Source organism: Aptenodytes patagonicus, chromosome 3 (assembly GCF_965638725.1).
Source record: "Aptenodytes patagonicus chromosome 3, bAptPat1.pri.cur, whole genome shotgun sequence".
NCBI classification, from domain to species: Eukaryota; Metazoa; Chordata; class Aves; order Sphenisciformes; family Spheniscidae; genus Aptenodytes; species Aptenodytes patagonicus.
Window position 1 is genome coordinate 103,868,379 of NC_134951.1, and position 23,895 is coordinate 103,892,273.

The 23,895-nt window shown below is 37.5% G+C and overlaps 1 protein-coding gene across 3 annotated transcripts in view; it reads right to left on the reverse strand.

Moving 5' to 3' along the window:
- EML4 (EMAP like 4) overlaps positions 1 to 23,895 on the reverse strand; it is a 165,168-nt gene that overhangs the window by 19,682 nt on the left and 121,591 nt on the right. For all 3 annotated transcript variants that reach the window (XM_076334466.1, XM_076334467.1, XM_076334465.1), the window contains 11 exons: positions 18,758 to 18,881; positions 13,497 to 13,646; positions 11,955 to 12,024; positions 10,484 to 10,594; positions 8,061 to 8,156; positions 5,772 to 5,906; positions 5,402 to 5,537; positions 3,431 to 3,582; positions 1,730 to 1,855; positions 1,461 to 1,592; positions 785 to 852 (listed from right to left, as the gene is read on the reverse strand). In XM_076334466.1, the coding sequence (XP_076190581.1) occupies positions 785 to 852; positions 1,461 to 1,592; positions 1,730 to 1,855; positions 3,431 to 3,582; positions 5,402 to 5,537; positions 5,772 to 5,906; positions 8,061 to 8,156; positions 10,484 to 10,594; positions 11,955 to 12,024; positions 13,497 to 13,646; positions 18,758 to 18,881 (1,300 nt within the window). The remainder of the gene's footprint in view (positions 1 to 784; positions 853 to 1,460; positions 1,593 to 1,729; positions 1,856 to 3,430; positions 3,583 to 5,401; positions 5,538 to 5,771; positions 5,907 to 8,060; positions 8,157 to 10,483; positions 10,595 to 11,954; positions 12,025 to 13,496; positions 13,647 to 18,757; positions 18,882 to 23,895) is intronic.

Here is a 23,895-nt window from a genome sequence, read left to right on the forward strand (position 1 = left end):
TGTAACTGAAAAACAGAATAAAAATGTCTGTAGATTTAATATCTGCTTCTCTCACCTTTCTAATGCTATGAATATCCTGGTTTTTCTTTTAATTGGTACTTGCTAAAAATCCATTGCATGAGACTCCTTTCTTGGGAGATGATACCAAGCCAGTTTGACTATGAATTAAAACAAGTTTTTTCCACCACTGAAAGAAGCCTGAGTTAAAAGATTCAGGTTGTGTTTTGAGAGCTTTCAAATACGCAACGATTTTGGGAAGAATATGAACAGCTCGATAGCACTTCATTGCAGCAATGTGCCATGTTGAACTTTGTCTTACACAAAAATCAAAATCCGAGCCTGTTCACTTGCCTCTCCACATCAATTTAGAAGGTTGCAAGTGTGTTTGATTTGGGAAAGAGAAAGATCTGTACTGTACCTGTCTTACAAACTAATGTAACATACACACACAATATTAAAATATATGATACTTGGTAAAGCCAATAAAGAGCACACACGGAAACCCTGCAAAAAAAAAAAGGTTTAAAAAAAAAAAAAAAAAGAAGATCTGGGCTTTCATGAAAGAGTAGTTAAAAACCGAAACAGCCTAACAACAGTCAAATAATCCTTCTGTCTTCATCTAACCCATGTAAGAAAGATCTGTCCTCTTCCCCCAAGCTTTTTAGGCTACTTAACCTCAAGCAAAAAGAATAAAAAGCAAATGAATTCCAGTACATAAGACGCGTAGTACCAAGTTGTCCGCTTTAAACTTTCAACCACCACAACTCAGTCGAAAGGCATTTACCTGCCCGAGTGCGTTCCTATCGCGACCACTGCTCCACTGGGATGGAAGTCGGCACAGTGCCCCGGTTCCTGAACGGAGAGGCACAGACATGTCATTCACCCGCCCGCTTCCTTACGGTCAAACACCTCTCCTAAGCTACCCTAAAAGCCTGAGGTGAGCTGACACAGGGAAAACCAATCAGTTAGCAGCATGCTTATAATCCTCAGGCAGAGTTTCTTTTAATGTATCAACACTACGTGACCTTGAAAGTAAAAAGCCTAAATTTCTGTGTAAAAAGATACTTTTGCTTGGGTATTAGGACAGAACTAGCCAAAATATGAAATGAACAATGACAGCAAGGAAGGACATCTAAAGCCAAACCTTACACAACTGTATGATATCCTCTTCAGATTGTCTGAATAATTGGAAAAAAAGTTAAACTGTAACAAGAACAAAGGACTAAGTTTTATTCAGCTTGGATTGTCAAAATGGCATCAGACACTGGTAACCAGATTACGGTCTATATAATGTCTGATGAGCCTGGTTAAGTTTATCAAAACTTCCGAATAACTGTTTTTAAAGCCATAACCACAGGATTTTTGCTTCTCTTGCAATCAGATGGGACAAGGGTGTTGCAGAAAACTAATGCTTTTTCCTATTTTCCAGCTTTATATTTAACATTAAGGGGTCGACGTACATCTAGCAGCCTGGTCCATTCCAGTGTGTGGTCCACAGAGTTCCACATACAAACTTGCCTATCTTGGGCACATGTTAAAAACAAGTCTTTGAAAGGATGGGATGCCAGTCCCCAGAGTTCATCTGTATGTCCCTGGAAAGAAAACACATACGATTTAGCAATGAATAAAATAAAAACTCTCTTAAAATAACACACCAGCAGGGAAAGCCTTTACATTTTTAGGTTACAGGTTAAAAAAAAAAACAAAACAAAAAAACACTCATGCTCACCTGTACCTCTACTAGGAAACCATCATTAAATGTTCCCCGCAAAACAAAGTTTCGTGAAGTACCCACTAAAAATTGATCTGCTTTTCCTTCCGCTACTGCTCTGATTGTTCCATACTGGTCAGGAACCTAGGAAAAGAAACATCTGTAAAAGCACATCACGCATCTTGACAGACGCTTATTTTTGAAGGCCACAAATAGTGCACGACGACAGTACCAGAACTGCAGTTCTCCCAGTAAAAAGGAACAATCTAATCATGTATACACTAGATCAGGACTTGACCCCAAACCTACCTCATTTATTTGTTCAGTACAGCCATACAAGACGATCTCACTCCAGAACAATCACAATTATGCCATTTTAATAAGTCTCAGTAGAAAAAATTACAAATTAAATTACATGAATTTTTAAGTGTCAAATACAGTAAACAAATGCGCTCCACAACCTTACTACTCATCTTATAAGGATAGGAATAATATATAGTTACTGTTTACTTTTCGAAACGCATTGTGAAAAATAAGAAAAAACTTGTAGCACACAGTAAATGCTTCCTGATTTTCTTAATGCTTCCTGATTAGCCTTAAGTAAATGTTCATATGCCTTATGTCAGCAACGACTCCGAATTTTATTGAGTTTGTTTACTGCATGCTTGAAGTCTAATACACTGTTTTATTTTACAGTGTGCATTTGTTTGGTTTTCTAAATGATTTATCTTTAGAAAATACGCTAACTTTAATATTAGCCACACGAGCTAGAAAATCAATGCAATCATTCAGAAACTTGTCTGTCAGGGTTCTGGTAATATTTCTCAACACAAAAAATTAGCTTTAACATAACATTATTAACAAAAGGAAAACAGAGACACTGATATGAAGAGAGTGTGTTACGTAAGCCTAAGAGTTGTATACGATAGTCAATGCTTACTTACTCTCAGCCATGTTTTCTAAAGGTCAGTATTAGATTCAAGGTAGTAACAAACTCTAGATGGAACTAAACGTACGTGTTAAGAAGAAAATGCGGCTATGAATGGACACTAGGTAAGTGGAATAAACCATTATTAGAACAACTGTTTAAGAAGAACACATTATTTCAAGAGGTCATCTTATTGTCAGGGAAAAAAAAGTATTTTAAAATCCATAATGTACATTTTTTTTCCAGGTCATCCCCATTTACCTAGCATTGCCATATAGCCAAATCACAAAGACATACGTATTCACTAAACACCTGTTTTAGGATAAAGTTAAAAGAAGTTCCCCAACATAGCTTATTAATCATTAATTCTTACAGAATACCCGTATGTATCCTACTAATTGTTTGCCTTATGTCAAAAATTCTATTAAAACACCCAAATCCTGGCAACACTGTCTTTCTCCAGACAAGCAAACTTAAAGACACAGGCGATACTAAAGAATATCCTCAAAAAAGGGACGAATAAAAGAAACTAAGGAAGGGCTTGGAGGAAAGAAAAACCTTAAAATTTCTGTTCAGCTTAAACAGAGGAGAACTGAAACCTCACAGAGGCTCACTTATAGGCTGAAAATGTAAACACTTTTATCATAAAATATTGTCATCCACTTAAAAAGACAACAACCAGAAGATATTCTATCATCCGGACTACCAATCCTCCAAAGGGTGGGGAGGGCCCCGTCTTGCTAGTCAATACCTTGCTCAAGGCAATTTCCTTGTCACTCTTGCTTGCTTACCTCAATTTCCCTTTCGGGATTCAAATCATGATCCCACAGGATGATCTTTCGGTCTTTCCCACCTCCAGTTAGCAGCATCCCATTCCTCATTTGACAGAGTGTGAACACACTGCCATCGTGAGCTTTGATTTGTCTGCTTATCTGATATACTCCTACATGCACAAAAAGAAAATAATAAAGAACACTACTTGTTTTTTCACCTGGGGTTTATGAGAAGCTGTGCCTTTTGGCAGAAGAACAAAGTAACGGTGTATAATAAATAATCATATTCGGACTGTCAGGCTATTAGTATTGCATTAGTATTGCAAACACAAGGTGGTAGTGTTTTCTTACAGGATAAAAAGATAAAACAAAGGACCTGCCTTTCTGAATAGAAACATTTTTGAGATTGATTGTCCTACAACTTGTGAAGGCAGGACCAACAACTATTTGCAAAATGCTTTCATTTCTCTGCTATCCAAGGGAACGCAGTTTTTCCAGATGCAAGAGAAACTGTCCTTTAGAGTCAACAGAGTCAATAAATATTTAGCAAGTCATTATTAGAAAAGAATTAAAGTTATTTTATTAAAAGAAAGTCAAAGACTTGTTGTCTATAGCCTTATGGGAATGAAAAGCAAATTATTTATAGCAAAGTTTCCAGGATGCATGAACCCAATATCTAATGCTGGATGTTGCCTCACTTAAAAATAGTATAAGCAGCATTTGGCACCTATCAATATAGCAGTCTACCCAAAGGAAAACACTAGGAAGAATGAAGGAGAAAATTAAACAACAAAGGTAGCAAAGGAAGCCTTTTGCATCCTAATTCAGTCTTCATGTCAAAAGAACTGCTGTAGGAAAGTACTTTTAAAAAAAGCAAGATTCTGGTGCTTTGAGACTTGCATATTTTCAAATAGACTTTTTCTGTGATTGCTAAAACACCACCCAAATAAATACCCGCTTAACTTCACTGACTCTGCCTGTGGCTCAAGTCAGTTCAAGTCAGCATGCTCTCACACTGTGAAAAAGAGCCTGAGATCAAGTCCTGTGACCAATCTAATGTGATAAACCAACTAAAAGATCCCATATTTAAGCAAGCCAATGTAAATAAATGTTCTATTCGATATCTTTTAAGATTATACTGGGAAAAGGTTATTTTTGCACAAGAACTTCAAAATTAAACATCAGATAATTTGTTAAATTACTTTTCCATTGCAGTTAGCTTGAAAGACAAGAAAAAGATTTACCTACAAAAACAGACTTACCATTAAAAATTTATTTTTTACATGAATGTTTTCCTGGCATACCAATTTAAACCAGAGTGTTTGAAATAGCTGCCAAGTAAAATAAATTATTCTTAGGGCTCAACTGTGCCAGGTCTGCGTATGTTGGGTAACAAATCATTTTCCTTTCTTTTTTACAAAAGCTTTGCCCTAAAGAGAAAGTTTAACCCAAATTTAAAATAAGATGGGTTTTAAAGTATATTTTACAGCCAAGACTTGAGTATCTGCTAAACCAGATACTGTTATTTGCCTAACTGGTACAACTACACATCGTATTTTTCCTTCACATACAAGTCCTGCTAACACCAGCTTCAACACTTAATGGTATTCCTCTGAGACTAAGCATGGTACAACATAAGCCTTAAGAGGCAAAGGTAGCCTGCAGAATCCTCAGACTGATCCTACAGCCTTTTTCAAATCTCAGGATGAAAGGAAAGCTGATTAACTGCACATTTTTTTAAATGCAAAACATTTAGATAAAGTGGTTTTCATTCACCTCAGGCACAGTCTCATTAATTATTGAGAAACTCTAGACTGCTTGTAAGTCAGCAAATTCATGAGACTTGAAGGAGTTTAGTACCACCCGTTAATAATAGGAAGTGTACACCCTTAGTCAGGCCTGTTTCCCTATTCCTTTTCTAATGCAATCCTTTATGTTTGTCTTCTACAGACTATCTAAAATCTGCGATTAACTGTGAATGTATCCTACCTTTAGGTCCTTTTCCTGCAGTAGATTCTACAGTAGTTTTGCCCCATATAAGTATTATCCCACCTGAGTCTCCAGTGAGCACATCACCATTTCCCAAAAAAGCCAAACACTGAACAAATTTGGGTTTTTCATATTTCTGAAACAAAATAAGCAAAAGAAAGGGATAATTGCTTGTACTCTTTACGTCATTATGTATAGTACAATGTATCCACACCCATACACCCTGCATACACGTAAGCAGAATTTAACCTTTTTTCTTTGTTTACCTCTCTGCTCAAACAGTACATGGTAACAACGGAGCAAATTTATAGAAAGCGTGAGCAGCTCATTCCATCGATTTAAAACTGACCTGATATCAAGACAATCTTACCCCAAATATCCCTTGCTTCCTTGATAATGAATTGCCGCTCCAGGTCCAGAAGAATATATGAGATTTGCCACATGTTATTATGGTATTTGCATCAGTTGGATGGAATTCTACAGCAAGAACAACTTCATTTGTAGTCTGCAATAATAACAGAAATAATATTTATTCAGATGGGACATTAACTACAAGAAACACATGTAAAATCCCAAGTTTCAGAACAGAGATATGAGGAACCAGACAGCTCATTGTATGCTTGAAAGAATCCATAAGTGTTCTGTGCTAAATCAACTCTCTGAATGACCGCACATACCATTTGATATATATTGATTTTTTACATTCATAAGAGATCTTTATAAAACTTCAGTAGGAAAGTCAGGGGTTTACATTCACTTTTTAAATCACAAAAGCTTCTGCCCTCTGGAATAGCTAAGACTTCTGCCATGGAAAGCGAACGATGTATAAAAGACACTTTTTTGGGTTGAAAACCCTGCTTAGTTTCTACACAGACTAGTTTGCTATTCTGGATAACAAAGCTGTGACAGAGGCAACTGAGACAATGGTAACGCAGTAGGATCATATTCATCATCCTCTTTCTGAAAGTCTGTAAAAATTCCTTTGGGTTCTTTCTTCCTCTCATTTCCTCCTCACGAAAAAGTCAAAAAGAAACCTGCAAAACTCAAAACTGAAATATAAAGTCCCACCTTTGTATTTTTACTGGCTGCATATACTGTTACTGAATTACTAACACCTCAGTGAGTATTTCATCCTTTACCAATAGATTTTGCAAACATAACAAACCGACTGGTCATTTATCTAACTTCTAATGTATATTCAACCAAACTGTCTTTGAAGACAATCTCCTGGAGGCAATGACTCTACAAAACACTTAAGTAAATGCATCAATGCATTTACTTCTATGGGATTTAAGCCCACGCTTTAAAGAAGCGTACATGCAAGTGCTGCTGAAGCAGCACCTGTGGGAGTATCCTTTCCCACCTCACCATTTTTGGCTCACTTTAAGAAAACAACCTTCTTAAGTTTCATTTTTTGTTGACGGCCACATTTATTGAATTACGCTTCTCACACACAGTTTCCTCCACATGAGTGGGTCTGCTATATCCACAAATCGTATGGAAACTAAGGACTAAAAAATTTAATGGAGTTCAGCTGAGAAAAGGCTTCCGTTTTGCACCCTAGCTCAAGGGATAAAACTCTGCTCACACCACCTATCGTGGAAGGTGCTTAAGACACTGCAAGATCAAGTCCTAAACGTGAATAAATACTGAAGGGCAAGCTGTCCCTGCCAAATCGTTTTTGGCCAATTCTGAAACACCAAGGAACTCCCTGGAGAGTGAAAATAGTCAAAACATAACGTCAATAAAATGGGAAATACAAGGCGTATGCCAAATAGCTTCACATTAAATATCAGCAAGGAAATGAAAATACTGACACAGAATTACATTAAAACTTACAGAATAGAATATAATTAGTATTGGTCAACATAATTTAAAGAAAATGGGTCAAACCAACCTGATTTTGTTATCTGAAATTGCAAGTTTGTAATCAGCTAGACATATACGCTTGTAGAGTATTCCACTTGCTGACTCATGATTAAAAAAAATCAAAAAAATACTCAGTTCCACATCCACGTAATATCTCCTTGCTTGATATTGCATAATGCAAAGCAAGATGTCTCAAAATATGGACTCCAATAGCAAGTTAGTATTGGATGGGGTGTCTCCAGTGGAATCAACTTTACACGAACATTGAGCGCAACACCTCTGAACGCTTCTCACTGATCAGAAATTTAGAACGTTATGAAAGAAACAGGAAAGCAAACAAGATTGCAGCCTACAAAAGTACTAGTGGACCTCAAACGGGAAGAGACATATGTACCGAGAATCAATGTCTGGAACTCGATTCAGACAAAAATGAAAATAAGGAATGTCTAAAAGTTGTTTTTTTTTTTTTAAATAAGCAACTACAGACTGAATCATCACTTCAGTTTCTTGAAGTTCCCAGGATTTATTTTTTTTAAGTTAGGAAAATATTAGAGAATTGCTTTATTTGGATTGGCTCTTAGGGATGAGTAAAATGTAATTATAAGCGCTCCAATATTCAAACCCCTTCCAATATACAAGTTAAGAATACAATTCTTTTGTGCCCTTACACAAGCCAGCATATTACACAGTTGCAGTTTCCAAGTAAGATCAAATGTGTGGCTCACAAACTGTTGTATTTACGGGAATAAAACCACTCGTATTTCAGAATATTAATTTTTGCAATAATTACCTTTATTTCTGCTATTTTTGATTTCCTCTGCCAATCCCACACAGTGAGCATATGCTCATTAGAGTCATCAATTACACACAAATGAGTACCAGAATCCTAAAGGAAAAAGAAAAAAAGAAGTGCTGACAAAGTACTATCATACCTCATTTAAAACAGGGAAGGGCTGTAATATTTTAAAAAACCACAAAGGTACAAATATAAATTAAGCAAGTCCTTTTAAAGTAATTATAAGCTCGATATATCTGGTATTTTCCTTTTCTCTTAAAGACTTTTTTAGATTTTTGCATAATCTCACAAAAAATGACCATGCTTCAAATAATATTCTAGGAAAGCTTTAAAAGTATCTTACCAAGTCTTTCCCTTTTAGTTTGTTTTTGTTGTCTTTTTTTTGCTTTCTTGTTTGCAAGAAAGCAAAAAATGCTAGTAGCAAAGAGGTTTCTCCCTTTTTCTATTCTGCAAATATTTCATTTTTGCTCAGGTCTCAGAGGACAAACAGCTCCACTTGTGTTTTTTTCTTAAATGTCACCATCACATACACACAACTTTACATTATCAAATTCTGAAGCGCATCTCAGTTTTTCCTCATGGAGCATTAAGTACCAGCAGTTTCATCATGTAGTTGGTAAAACTGCAGCAAAGGTAACACTTTCTGAATAAAATGATGCTTACAGAGCAGAAAGACTGGCATCTACAGTATTAAACAACTGAAACAGCTTATTTTGAACAATTTTACCAAAAAATGGTAAATATGGCTATATGGAATTAAAAGAGCAGACAGAAAATCTTAGAACAAAAACATACTTATTCGCAGCAACACATACTTGCACAAACCAGTTGTTTCAAGGACATGTGTAGAAAGATTTGGAGGAGGCCTTATTTATTTTAAAGTTGATTCTTGCAGTTCAACTGTATTCTCTAACAAATTATGAAAACAGAGGTGGCTGAAATTTTTATTCCCAAAAACTAATACTATTATGAGCAGTAATATGCAAATATACTTGTCAATTATTAAGTGGAAAGGCACCCTGAAGACAGCATTGGTGATATACACAGCTCTGGCTTAATGGAATTATGTGGTAAAAACACAGTTCTAGATACTGCCCATTCACTGTTTCAGTCCAGTGAGGAATCATATGAGACTGTAATAAAGTATCAAAATCAGTTTCAGCTGCAAAACAAACTAATAAAAACTAAAATCTAGTCCTCAAAAATACCTTAGTGGGTTTTTTTGTTTGTTTGCTTTATTTTTAAGATGATGGAACATGTATTTATTCACCTTTTAAAAAAAAAAAAGTATCTGAGTTTTAAAGTTTTATTGATTTGTTAGAGTGACAGAAACAACAGAATAATGTGAGAGGAATACTATTTTATTTATGCTACCCCCTATTTGTAAAAAAAAAAAAAAAAAAAAAATTCTTTTATTTACTGAAAGACAAAACCTAGATATAACTAACTTAGTAACATTTCAACGTGTAAACATTTCTTTTCAACAGGTCACTCAGCGAGACTGTTGAGTCTCCATCCTTGGAGACGCCCAGAACCCAGCTGGACCACAGCCCTGAGCAGCCTCCTATTAGCTCTTCCCCTATTAGCAAAATACAGCAGACATTCTTTTTCTGCATTTTTAAATTTTTTTACATGTATTAATTCTTCTTGCTGGGGTGCAGGAATCACAGCCTAGGGTTTCAGGAGGTCTGATACGTCTTAATGCTTTGGTGAAAATACAAAGGCAGCTTAAAGATTAAAATATACACATATTTTACAAAAAATAAACTCATTGCCAATTTTGAAATGAGAACTTTATCAATGCCAAGTAGCACATCTCTAATTGCTACCGATTTTTCCGATAAATTCTGTGGGCTCAGTAACAAGACTTCTATTTTTTTTTTTTTCCATGTAAAAGTAGTGGCACAAATTGAACAAATTATTCCTTGGTAAAAAATAGCACAAGATAATGTGGTGGTGGTTTTTTTTTTTTTTTATTTCCTGTTGGTGGATAAAAAACTACTCCAGCTGTGCAAGCAGAAAAGTTACCCTTTCTATCAGAACTCACTAAAATTTGTCTTCATGAACCTCAGTAACAAACTTGTTTTTAACATCCAAACAAAAAACCAAGCCGCTGACAAACAGAACCAAACCACCAAACCCAGCACGGACTTCAATTTCTAGTTAAGGCTTTGCTTGCCTGCCATTTATTCACTGTGCTAGTTTGTTACTGTAATTTTACACCTGCAATTTCCTGATTTTCCAGCTAACTCACTATCAGCTGGTTTTATAAAGTATACATAAACTTCACTGATGCGCTTTTAATACCAAAATGGATCAGCCAGACAACCACATACAAAAGTCTCCAGAGATTTCCTTCCTGTTTACACAGGATTGGATAAATTATTTAACACACCAAGTAATCGCACCCATCTTACCGCTTTTGAAAAATCCAAACACCCCACTCCACGTTCAAAAGTCCCGAGGCCGATAACCTGCAGCGTCACCAGGCTCACCGAGTCCCATACTCTAACATGGGGCTGCAGAGGCTGCGTGAAAAAGCAATGGGACAAACAGCGTCATCAACAGCGAGAGCATCATATGCAGGTGTCAAGTTTTGTTAAGCAGATGCTACCTGAATTGCAAACTGCAGACCGAAATGCAGGATGACCCGTGCTAACAACGGATAGTATCTTGAAGCGCAAAAGGTGAGAGTCAAGACAAACTTGCTCCCTATGTCTGGGCTACAAACATGGCAGTGGTGCCATCGAGGCAAGAAATTAAGTATGGTGGCATTTGGTAGTTGTGAAAGTAAATCTTTGCCCAATTTAAGTCATTGAACAAATAATGGAAGAGTCATCTTGCATTTCAGACCCCAGACCTAGCAATCTTATGCAACAACTGAAATAATGATGAAACCTTGGTTTTTTAATATATAAAGTAGGAAAAAAATAAAATAAAAAAAACAACTAACCCTGGTGCACCGAGTCCCCTAACCATCACCAACCACTCAATGAAAATCTCCATGGTTATATTTCATACAAGTACTATCCGAAACCAGCTTAGCTTCATAAATGTGAAACAATCACAAATAAAGTGGGAATTAAGTTGGCTTAAGGACAGCATTCACCATAGAAAGGGACAATAAATCATCCCACCGATGGAAAAACAAACCAACCAGCCCTAACGAGATTCAACAAATGTTCAGTGGAAATCATAACAATATCTATACAAAAAACCCCACATCAATTTCTTACAAAATCTAAGAAATTAAGTTGAACATCTGAATAAGGGTTATATTTAATGTGCTTCTACACCTCATAGTATCCATCTTCTTCCCCACCCCCCCCTTTTTTTTTTCCTCTGTCTGTAACTTCATGAAGACAATCCAATTATTCAAATTCTGACAGAATTTGCCATCAGCCAGAGCATTTAAACGCAATTGCTCTCAAATGAGAAAGTTTGTAGGAAAGCTTGACACACCTTCCATGAATTCTCAAAGTTGGTTTCCTCTTCCATGAAGCCTTAAGAGTACACTGACCCACAGAACTGAGGACTTGTTCTCCTCTGGGAGAAGACTTATTGAAAGAAATGTGACAGAAATGACGTGGCCTTATAAATCAATTACAAGCTTCACATTTGCTTGCAGAATTAAAATTGAGTTTCCTGTGTCACAGATAAAGGACTTTGAGCTTCTGCTCTTTTTGATGTACGGCTGAGTACTTAGACAGTTGTTACTGTCTTTTGCTAGAGATACAGGCTGTTACCTTAGAAACAGCAAAATCTCAGTAAATGCAGTGCATAAAATAAACTGCAAACAGAAGGTGATGATGAGATTAAAAAAAACCCAAAACACTTTTTCCTGATTTTCAAAACAAGATACTACTGCTCAACAGCTCTATTACTTACCCTTCCATCTTTATCCACTCCAGCTAACTGTCCTGTTGCAATTCTAATTTTGTCTGGATGAACTGCAAGACTAAGACAGACAGAAATATGACTTGCTTTTGCTGTCATAGGTCTTCAAAACTGAGAGGTTTTTTGTATTTTTTTTTTCTTTCTCAACAGAAGCCCACGAAGACACTTATAATCCTAAATCCCACTTTTAATGAGACAGCTTGAATGTTTTTCATCAGACTATTTCATTACACGCTGTACTAATGGGTCGACCAGGCTCTTGCGATGGCTGCTGGCACAAAACCAGGAGTGCCAGAAGAGCCACCTCCACATGTGCTCTGACAAATCTAAAGTTTGCATTATATTGGGAGTCCACTGTAACAAAATATACATTGTCTCATGATGAACTTCCTACACATAGTTATATGCCATATTTATAAAGACTAAAGCATATTTTATGCCTAAACCTACAGATAGCATGAACCTGGGAAAAAACAGCTGAAAAGCTGGCTGAGGGCTTGCGCACTCAGGAGTCAGGAATTACTGCCACTTGGAGTGAGTTACTGATGTAATTGTACTAATGAAATTCTCCAGTATGGTGCACTACTAGAGTAAGTAAAAATCTGCTTTTGCTTATCACATTTTGCTTTGGAGCTGATGTGAAAAAACAGATTTCAGAGTACGCATCCTTTTAGTCCTAGTGATTTTTTCACCGACCTTCTTATTTGCTTTCTCTGTAAAATTACAAAGGTGAAGAAAGCCATTGAAACAGGAAAGGGGGAGCAGGGAGGAGCCTGAAGATATCAGAGTGATGGACACCAAAAACATTTAGAATTCAGTCTAGTCTTTTGAATGAAAGCGAAGAACACAAGACTGACAGCATTCCTCCCACAGGAAGCAATTAAGTTATCAAAGCACAGCCAGGAGAGAAGAGGTTTAGATGGCAACTCTTCTCCATTCAGGTACAGTAGGGAGCTTATGTTCACCATTACATTACGTGCACTACTCTTCAGACTAACATCGTAAAGTCAGCAACTGCCTTTGCACCCACAATGACGTTGGCTTCAATTTCCCTGCTTCTCTGGTTTGCTTTGCAAACATCTTTCCGATTTCCCAGTCTTAATATTTGGATGGGGCATCTATTAAAAAATGAGGTTTTTTTGGTTTTCTAATTCTCCGTTAAGACTACACCTTTGCCATACTGCCTGTAAATCACTGATTTAGAATTAGGCTGGCAATAATTTTTAATTTCTGGAACATCTATTTAGAGTAATTTACGCAAAGATCCTTTCTCTAATCTGGCACTCTTAGATTGTCTACATATGCCACTGTTTTACATTTAAGCCAGAAACCCTAAGCTAGCATGGACTGCTCTAGCACTGTTCATTTGTGCAGTGTTTACTACAGTGAAATCTACTGGGATTGATGAAACAGAAAATAACTACAATTATGATGACAATAATGAGCTCATACATACAGTAGGAGAGAATAAAAAAAAAATATATATTTCTGCATTATTACATACATACTTACATGCAAATGTTATATACTAACCATTTAACACAGTCTGTATGACCCAAGTAGTGTCGCTGAGTTCTTTCCTCATAGTTAAATAGTACCACCACTGATGCTATGAAATATACAATTTCTCCGGTAGGAAGGAGGTAAACATTGGCTCGACAGTCTCTTCCACGATACCCATATCTATACATTTTTTTTTTTTAAGTCAAGGTTTTCATAATCACTGTATAGCAGAAAAAAAAAAACCCACCGACTTTTTTTTTTCCTTAAAGGATTCCTGGGGAGCTCTCATGTCAGCAAGTGCCCTTCATGTTTTTCCTCTGGAACTACAGCACAATTTCAGTAACACTGTTTAAAAAAAAAAAAAAACAAAAACAAAAAACCAAACCCCATATAATTGGACCTCAGGAAACTAAATCCCTTTAAAAGTGATGCTCATTGATGTTAAAAATAAAATATATAAGGCACACTGAACTAAAACAAATACAGTGTTGTCATTTTATAACAACCTCCATGTGAAGTTTCATTAGGTAACAGCGGGACTCACTGTACTGGCTTAACATTTTTTACAGCAACAGAGCTGTGCATCTGCACCGCGGGCACCAGAGTATTACTTCCATTTGGCCTTTTAAAACAAGCGTGTGAAAATTTCTAATGCCCTTCAGAAAAAGGCAAGCTTCTGCAGCGCAGCTGCCAAGATCAGGAAAAATTTCTTTAGACTGTTCTAGAGTATTTTTGAAAGCAAGCAAAACTCAAAAGGAACTGACACAGTGAAAAAGGTTCTATCCAAATCTACCCAAAAATACAGGGATGATTTTTGTAGGAAAATAACTTGTTATTTCTTTGAACCTGGTGCAATTTTCTTCACCTAGACTACTAATGTGGCTGTCTGCCTGTATTTCAGTTCCCAGGGTCACTATGTACAGTTAACATCAAAATTCAGACTTTAACAGTAGCTCTGTAGCCTCAAAAAATACAATTTTCCTGTTATGTCCTGCATTTCAGAGAGCTCCCCACTTCAGTGCCAACTAATACACCTACAACGGCAAGGAAAATATGGGCAATACATTAAGCAACTTTAGCTAAAGGATTCCAGCCTTAGGTCCTGGTTAATCAGGTAAATAAAAGGAAGTCAAAGACCCACATGGAGAAAGCTGGACGGATGAAGCTGGCCCTTTCTCATAAATGAAAGCAGGTGCAGTAGCCCAAGTTTGGGAGTATCTAAACTGACATCTCTTAAGCTGACAGCCTGGCCTCTATTCTTCTTGGAAAAGGGCTACCTTTCTACCAAAAATACCACCGCACCCCTTCCAATGCCACCCCTCACCCCAAAACATCCCCCACCACACTACCTTTCCTCTTTTGCAGTCCCATCGAACCACAGGACTGCTATGCCAAAGGAACACTTGCAAAATTAAACACATGCTGTAACTAAATAATGGTTCAAAGAGGGACACTGAATTCAGTTGTCAGTTAAATCTCTTAAGAGTATGGAAAACAAAACAGATTTATATCTTGCTGTCTTTCGTTTATTACAGAAGAACACAATGGCTCCTCTGAAGCAGAGATTATTCACTGGCTTGCTTGGCAAATGATATTGAGAGAAATGCTGATACAACACAATGCTGAGGGCAGGAAAAAAAAAAGGATGCCTCTGTTTCTCCTCCATCACTATTTATTTTCCCACTAAATTTTCCTCTTTCTTCTCTTTTAAACACTGATGGAACAAAAAGAAGCTCCAGAATGGCCTTTTATAAAAAAAACAAACCAAACCAAAACAACCAGACCACTGAACTTTCAAAAACGATGGGCTACAAACCAATGAAAATATTTTTTCTATCCTGAAGCATGAAGAACACTATTCTAAATACCTTCTCAGAGGAGAAAGGCAGATCTTGTTAATCTGCTATATACAATAGGGACTGTATTGATAAGGATTTATTAAGATTGACCTCTTTGAACATTCATCCTAGAAAAATATTAATGATTTACGCAAACGTGCCTTTCCACAGCAGAAGTCGACCATGCAAAGCTAAGGCTAAATATTTTGGCACCCACCACTGAGCTCTGGCATTCACGAGGCTGCAAAAAACGGTTACGTTTTCTCAGTCCATTCCTTTCCTTTACCCCTCCTACAAAATAAAGTACCAAAGAGTGGCTGCATATTTTAGGAGTGTGTTTTTAGGAGCATGTAAAGGAACAACCTGTTTTGTGGAAGAAATTTTTTGCTTCCTTCATTCTCCATCCCAGACTATCTTGAGAGAAAACGAAAGGGGTTGTTGCTCCACAGCAGTTCTTTCCTTCTCCACACACTCAGAACAAAGCGGCAGATACGTTAATAGAATAATTGATTGTCTCTACAGAAAAAGGGGTGCCACAACTTTGATGTTTAATTCCCACTAAATTTCAATGTTAATCTTTCAATGAGACTGATGTTTCAACAAGGAAAATTCAGATAGTTGTCTTCATATTGTGAATGTTTCTCACCAATTACAAGGACTGTTTTGTCACAACATTTGTTATGCTTAACAGCTTTTAGTTTTGGGGGTTTTTTTGGTTTTTATTGGCTAAGAATAGCCATGGCCCTCATGAAAATTGATCCACTGTACACCAGAATTCAATAGTATATTTACTGCTGACTTCAATTATTCATAGAAGGAAGAGCACCAGTGCTAAAAATAATCTTATAAAACGGAGTCAGAAATACCCTCCAGAAACTGAGCTACTATACATTGGGAGAAAGAGTCTATGAAGTCATTGCCTGTCAACAGCAGCACTGACTGTGACCTCTGTAGCTGCTAAATAAGCCCATTTCGCTATTACTAGGTATGCCAGATATGCTTTAACCAGTTCTGAAGTGCAGTAGGAAAGATTGCACTACAAAGCAGGGATACCCAAATAAAATTATTAAATTTAAATGAAATCACTCAGGAACCAGACACAGTCAAGAGCTCAGACTTCCCCACAAGCTACTTCATCTTGCCAAGCAGCTCAGGTATTTCTTCAGTTGACAGTAATCTGCAGGGCAGACAAAAGCTAAGTGTGTTCTGTTGAGTCTACAGTACTGCGTATCAGCAGTTGAATATACAGCAGTTGAATATACCTGAATCAGCAGTTGAATATACCTGCAGGACACAGTTCATCTAAAAAGGACACCCCTCTCCCAAACCAACCAACCAAACAGAAGAGAAAAAAACCCAAAACAACCCCAAACAAAAAACCCACCCCAAGAACCCTTCTGTTCTTGCTTTAAAGTTGTTCATAGTTGATCAGCATCTTCCAAAAAAGTAGTATCGAAGGAAAGCCCAATTATAAACAGTCATCCAGAAGGCAGGAGAATTAAAGGTGTTCAAAACGAAACTTACAGATTGAACAATTCAATACTCAATTGACCTTTCGGTTGTAAAACACTGACATTACTAAAATATTCTGTGAATCACTGTCCCCATGCCTTTTTAATAAGGTGTACAGGCTTCAGTTTGCCATCATATTTGGAAGTTACGGCTGGCTTGCAGATTTCATCCCCTTGCTAAACCTGTGCATGAAGTACAAGATCTGCTGCTGCTGTATCTTCCCGTCTCCAAAACTGAAGAGCAATTTTGTGCAACTTCATAGAGACCAATATTAAGCCCTCATAAATTTTACTGCCTTTTCTCATTGTTTTCTTCACCATCGTATCCAAAAGATACCCTACACTGATAAATATACTGGTCTGATTTAGGATGACATTTCCTTAAACAGATTCCAAAAACATATGAACAGTCTGTTTAGACTAGATTTATTTCACTTTAATTAGCCCTCAGCAGGAAACTGGTTTAACCTGAACTTAAGGTCCTTGGACATTAAATAAGTGTGTCCACACTGGGATTTGCACCTACTTAACTGAGGGTGTGATTTCATGATCAGTTTTCATCAGTCCAAACTGCTCACTGCTGCTGAAAAAGTAGATCTGATCTTCCTCCAGTATGCCAGTTCCAGCCCTCGCATGTTTGTGGGGCAAATCAAATTAATGAGTTGATCCTGCTGAAAGTTAACTCCGCAAAAAAAAAAGATTACATTTCAGCCAGATCAGTGACTGACCCAATTCACTCCACAGTCATATGAGTGCCAGCGTCAGCACCCAAGAGCTGTGACAGTAGGAAAGGTGGGCACCACAGCTTTGCAAAGCATGAATAAGAGCTCTGTCTTCCTTCCAGTCAGACTTTTAATGCAAAACTTTCCTCCTTTATGGTCTAAGTTTCCACAGTCTCACTGAAAAGTTCAGAGGACATGAGCTCCACAGCTGCTCTTCATAACCAAGAACCCAACATTATCTGTTTCAAACATCTATTAGTTAATAAAGGCAGGAAAAATAGAGAAATCTTCTTTCCTAAAGCAAGTAACAAAGGGTGGCTTAAAATACACGTATGCCTTAGTTACTAACAGATATGCTGAGAGAAGTACAGGCAGCCTCTGCCTGTACGTATCCCGATATATGACAGTGTATCATCAACATTCCTAAAAATCTTCCTGCTTTCAGCAACATCAGAAGGATCAAACTTGACATTATTACACCAACTCAAGTGCTGCCTAGACATGTTATTTTACTGAAGTACTAAGAAACTTACTTATACAATCACAGCTTACTGGAAGAATCTGCAGAGATGGGGGGCTGACAGGAAGACCCAAATGTGTGCAAAAGCACCTCTCTCATAATGAACTTAACGTCTGATCTACTAAGCCTGGAGAATTGTCGTCAGCCACACACCAACTCCATTCTTCAAATGATAAATTTATTTAGTGCGTTTAATGCAAACTAGTCTTCAAGAAATTAACCCCTTCACTTTGGAGCTGAAACACAGAAGCAGTGCAAAGGATGGCTGCTCCTGCAATCCTTGCTCCGTAGGTAAGGACAAGGAAGTCAAGATCTTCCATAGCTCTAAAACCTCCTAAAAATGAACAGAGATTGAAGACTAACAATGTTCCTGAATGCAAAGCCTACATTAATATAGCGGGGGGCAGAGCGGGACATTTTTGAAACTCTGTAACTCTCCAAAGACACTTTCTTTCACACTAAAAATAGATCACAACTAGTTTCAGCAGCAAAACAAACAAAGAAAAGTATGGCTTTTCTGTGCCTACATATTTTGCAGCTTAAAGTCATACTATACAGTAGCTACAAACCATTTCAATTGTTAGAGTAAATTGAACTTTTTTTCTGAACAGAGAAGACACAAGACCAGATTCTAAAGGAAAAAAACAAAGCAAGACAAGACAAAAAGGGAACAGCAAGTAGCTACTGATATCAAGGATACACCCACTCCAGTTTTAACTTTTCAGGAGGCAGCTCTGTCCTAATATCATCATAGTTTTCTACATCAGAAGGAATGAACATTGTGATTGGTCGACCTCGCATGAACATCTTGATATATTCTCCCTCTGTTGAAACAAAAAAAAAGGTATTAATCATGTGGCAAGTTTACACAAGAAATAAGCACAAAAGGAACTAGTAATAAGCGCAGAGATGCAAATAACACTTGTGATATAACAATTATTTTTTAAATGCAAGCTTGGTAAAGGCCCAAATTTTTTTTTTTTTTTTAAATGGAATACTAAAACACACGCGCGTGCACACAGAGTAAGCGTTAGTTGAATTCGTGATAGAACAGACTGAGCATGTATCATTTTAGACATGCAAATTAAATTACAGGCAAATTTCAAATTCAAAATAAAATCTGAAATTGAATAGATAAGTAGTCATAAAATCACATGATAAGGTATTTCAGGTTGAAGGGGACCTCAGGTAGTCTTTAAGTCCAACCTCTGGCTCAAAGCAGGCTCAGCCATGAGGTCAGACTAGGTTGCGCAGGGTTTTGCCTAGTCCAGTCTTGAAAACCTCCAAGGATGGAGATGGCACAACCTCTCTTGGCACCTGGCTCTCTGCCAGCACCCCTAGGGCCTTTCCTGCAGAGCTGCTCCCCGCAGTCCCTCTGCCCCCAGCCTGCGTCCCTGCCAGGGGCTCTTCTTTTGCCCAGGTGCAGGACTTGGCATTTGTCCTTGCTTAATTTTGTGAGGTTCCTGCAGGCCCATCCCTCCAGCCTGCCCAGGTACCCCTGGTTGGTAGCTCTACCCTCCAGCATAGCAACTGGGCCCCCTGGTCTGCTGTCATCTGCAAACTTGAGAGCGTACTGTGTTGCCTGCTTCAGGTTAGATGGATGATGTTGTTAAACAGGACAGGTCCAGGACAGACCCCTGCAGACTCCACTTGTTACCTGCTGGCCACCAGGTAGGGTATGACCCATTAACCACGACCCTCTGAGGCCAACCATCCAAATGGTTCTTTTACCCACCTAGCTGCCCACCTATCCAAACCGTAACAGCCAAGCTAAGACACAAGGATACTGCAGGAAAAAGTGTCAAAAGCTTTGCTGAGGAATATAATCTGAAATTATATATCATCACAAACTAATACACTAACCTGAATTATTAATTTATTGAAATAATTCCAATTGCATGCTACTGCATATTGCATCATACCCTGAAGAACGGAAAGAAGCAACAGCTCCGAATGACTCCAGCTGTAACACTGCCTATGGCTGTGATAAAATACATGCATGTCTGTTGGGGCATCTGAGCACTTCATAAGCCTTTAGGGGTTCCTTTTCAAGGAACATGAGATTATTTTCCACCAGAGAAAACTAATTACAGGATAGCTGAGTGGCTTGGTCAAACACATTAGCTAGTCATTGGAAGGTAAGTCATCTGGATTTAAGGAATACATGATTGCAACTAGCATTTTAGGTGCCCTACAGGAGTCTTCCCTCCATACTATGACAATAATCATTTTCTAACTTCAGAAGACTAGAAAAGTCCTTGAAGGCTTTTAAAAGCCTTTACGCCCTACCCACACAGCAAAACCAGCACTGTAGTGCTGTTTAGCTATGGTTAAATCAGGCCTCAAATCCACAAGAATTAATGCCAGCTTCCAACGCTGCTGACACAGAAGTTTCATTTCAAAAAGCACTGATGACAAAGACCCAAGTATTTTACTGATTTTGCATCAGTGAAATGGTAACTTTTTATCGCACTTCAACTTCTTCAGTAATTAATATCCATTGTTAATGTAACTAATACCACAGACCCAAAGTAATATAATACTCTGCTGTGAATCTGGAACTCTGATTTTTTTTTTTTTTTTTAGTAGGGATTTGAAAATCACAGCAGATAGAGAGAACTCAGAGTTTCAAACCAAAATGTAAATAGTTGAGTAACACTGGAGTAGAAGAATAGCTGTGAATTAGCAATACAGTATTAAGAAACCTCTAATCGCATTTGATGCAACCAATATTGAGCTCTAAAATTAAGATCTTTAAACAAGTACTTTTGTATTTCTTTGAAAAGACAAACATGAGACAGACTTCCTGTAAATGCCCAGGGAATGCTTGTAAGTATTTCCCCAATTAAGCATAATATTATTACTCAGACTACATGAATATGCAATCTATGTTTTGCATTCCCTAAAACATCTAAAATTGAAATTATGAGACACTCAGATTTATTCCCACAGAATTACAGCTTAACAGCTCAAGTCAAACTTGGAGATCTAAAAAGGCAAGAGAAAGCAGGTATTTCAGTGACAGCAGAAGGAACGTAGACTCCAAAATAGTCTCCTGCTTACAGAAACATTTTAGAAGATGCAAAGATCAAGAAATAATCAAAGTTGTGAGCAAGACCAACCTTAAGCCAGGGTCTCTACCCTTCTCTAAATTTGAAACACCCCTACTACACAGACTGGAGAAACATATTCTGTCTTGCTGCAGTCAGAAGAGAATGAGAGGAAAAACCTGTAACTATTTTCCTCCACCAAAGGTACAAAGCAGTCTTGCACAAAGTTTGAAAACGAATTCTTGACACTCAAGGTCTTTCTTCTACAGCTAGATGAGATCAAAGACCGAAAATCATCAGTCTAATGAAAAAATGTGGTGAATATTCTAGGTTATTTAAAAGAAGTATTTCTGTTCACAGAGGATTTTATCAGTTTTGTGAAATTCTGTGGAATACCACCCCAGCTCTGAAAACACCGGAAAGCCCTAGTTATGAACACAGCAGTGATGATCCTAGCACACACCAATGACTTGGACAGCATTGACACATGTAAGAAAAATCTATGGTGACCAAATCACATAATATATTCAGTAACTCCTAGCCAGAGAAAGAACTACCCATGAGCTTGTGTGGTTTTAACATCACTTGTCACAGCATTGCTGAAACTGAACTAGGTCAATGAATCCGTGTAACCTGAACATAAGCTAGTTAAAAGTATTCTACTACGTGCACGATACTCACTTTGAAGATATCACAACACATACGGCTTAATTTGTCAAAAACTTTTGTTTTTCCTCTTAACACACTAGTTTGATTTCTTGATGCTTAACAGTTTTACCAATTTTTTTTTTTAATTGATGAAACAGATCACAGTTTATCAAATCTACCAAGTACCCAGACATAAAAGGTATGATTGGTGTGACTCCTTCTCCACTTTTAGTGTGCTCAAGTCAACCTTCTGAGACCAAGAATTCATTTTACTTGAATTTTGTGTCACTTTTGACACACTCTGATAGTAGGTTTCTCTGCACTGGAGGCAAGAGAAGGGAATTTTCCTACAACAGTCCAAATACAACTGAAAGCTAGTGCAAAAAAACCTCAGGCTCAAACAATAATTCCTGAACAGAAATAGTAATAATTGAGCAATGTAAAACTAACACTTGCATAAAGGTTCTTCCTTATTTAGAATATTAATACAATGAAAGTTGAGCCATTTAAGTCCGGTATCAAAGGAACAAATACCGAGAAGATGAAAACCAGTTGTCCCACTTCTTTCTAAGAACAAATTCAGCTCTTTTGAACGAGGACCCTGTGAGTCCATCAGGACGACAACAGTAGAAAACTTGCCTCAGATCAAATATCAAAGAAAATCACTTCCCAGTAGCTAAATTAGAAACAATAGTTATTTTACCAAATGTGCGTTGCTTAATTGTATTGCTGAGAAAAGCTAAAGATCGGTGTTGTCACTAGTTTGACAAAAATGTTAAGTACTCCAAACTAGTAACGTCTCATTTTTCCACCAAAATATTTTTATAGTATGTATTTTACAGAGATAAAATAACTCTGGCCAAAACCAAGAGTAACGTATTAATAATGACCTTTCTATTAAAATCTGGCGCTCACACTCTTATAAATTAAAGCACACCGTAGCCTGAGGGTATTTAGAAAAGACCATTCATTTGTGCAAGTCAAATTCTTGATTTAACACTGAGCTTGGCACTTCTGGTTCCACAAGATCAGTGCAAAACGACACCACAAATTTAGGATCAAATTTCTCATTGCTGCTTAGAACAGTGGAGACAAGCTACAGCTGAAATTCATACGGATGGAGGCAGTTGCACCTGTTGGACTCTGCAGATGAGAGAGATGAAGAGTCCAAGAGAAATTCAGCTAGGTCTTTGGTCAGAAGAGAAGAGGCTCTCCTGGAGCTCAGGGAAAAGATTATCTGCAGGGCATTCAGATACAAATTAGTTCTCTGAACTTGCCCATTAAAGAAAGAACATTTTTTGCTTTTATTAGCTAGCTGCATGTTATTCAAGATTACCTTTGAAGATACATAGTTAACATACTTGTTAGAGACACATAGGCTAGGTATAACTTGATTAAGCCTCTCCCTACAGAAGAGGAAGGATTAAAAAAAAAAAAAAAAAAAAGAGAAAACCCACTGAAAGATTTTTGTCTAAGACTGTGAAGTTCCTTTTGTCACAATAACCTGTAGGGCAGATACAATATTAATGTAAAAATCTTTTGAAACACTAGAGAGGATGGCAGCATAACAACAAAACCATTCTCAAACAGCAACTAATTGCCTGAGGCCAAATTCTTGTATTTGCAAGTTAAGAAAACAGTGATTTAACTCTTTCATAGCATACTGGCTCAACTGAATGCTCAAGAGCATTAGACTATCTGTTTCTTTCCTGCATTCTCACTATTTCCAGATACAAAGCAGTACGTCAAGACTTTTTTTACCTTCACTTGATCTTTTGGAAGAAAAGAGCCTTGGTCATCTCATAACAGATATGTAGGTAAGGGGGTATAGGGGAGATAAAGTCAGAAGTTTTAAAGAGAGCGGGGGGAAAAAAGCCCCAAACAAAAAATTCTCAACAATGCTGGTATCTACCAGCCTGAAAACAGTAGGTATGAAAGTAAAAATTCTCTACCCCACATAAACAGATTTTTTGACCCCACTACCCACTGTGAAGCAGCATTTGGGGGGGGGGGGGGGGGGGGGGGGGAGAAGGGGCAGGAGGGCATACCTGAAAGGACCTTGGCACTTGCTAAATTAATTAATCTGTGACTGCAGATGTACTATAAATCCTTTCAAATATGGATCAAACCAACCTAAAAG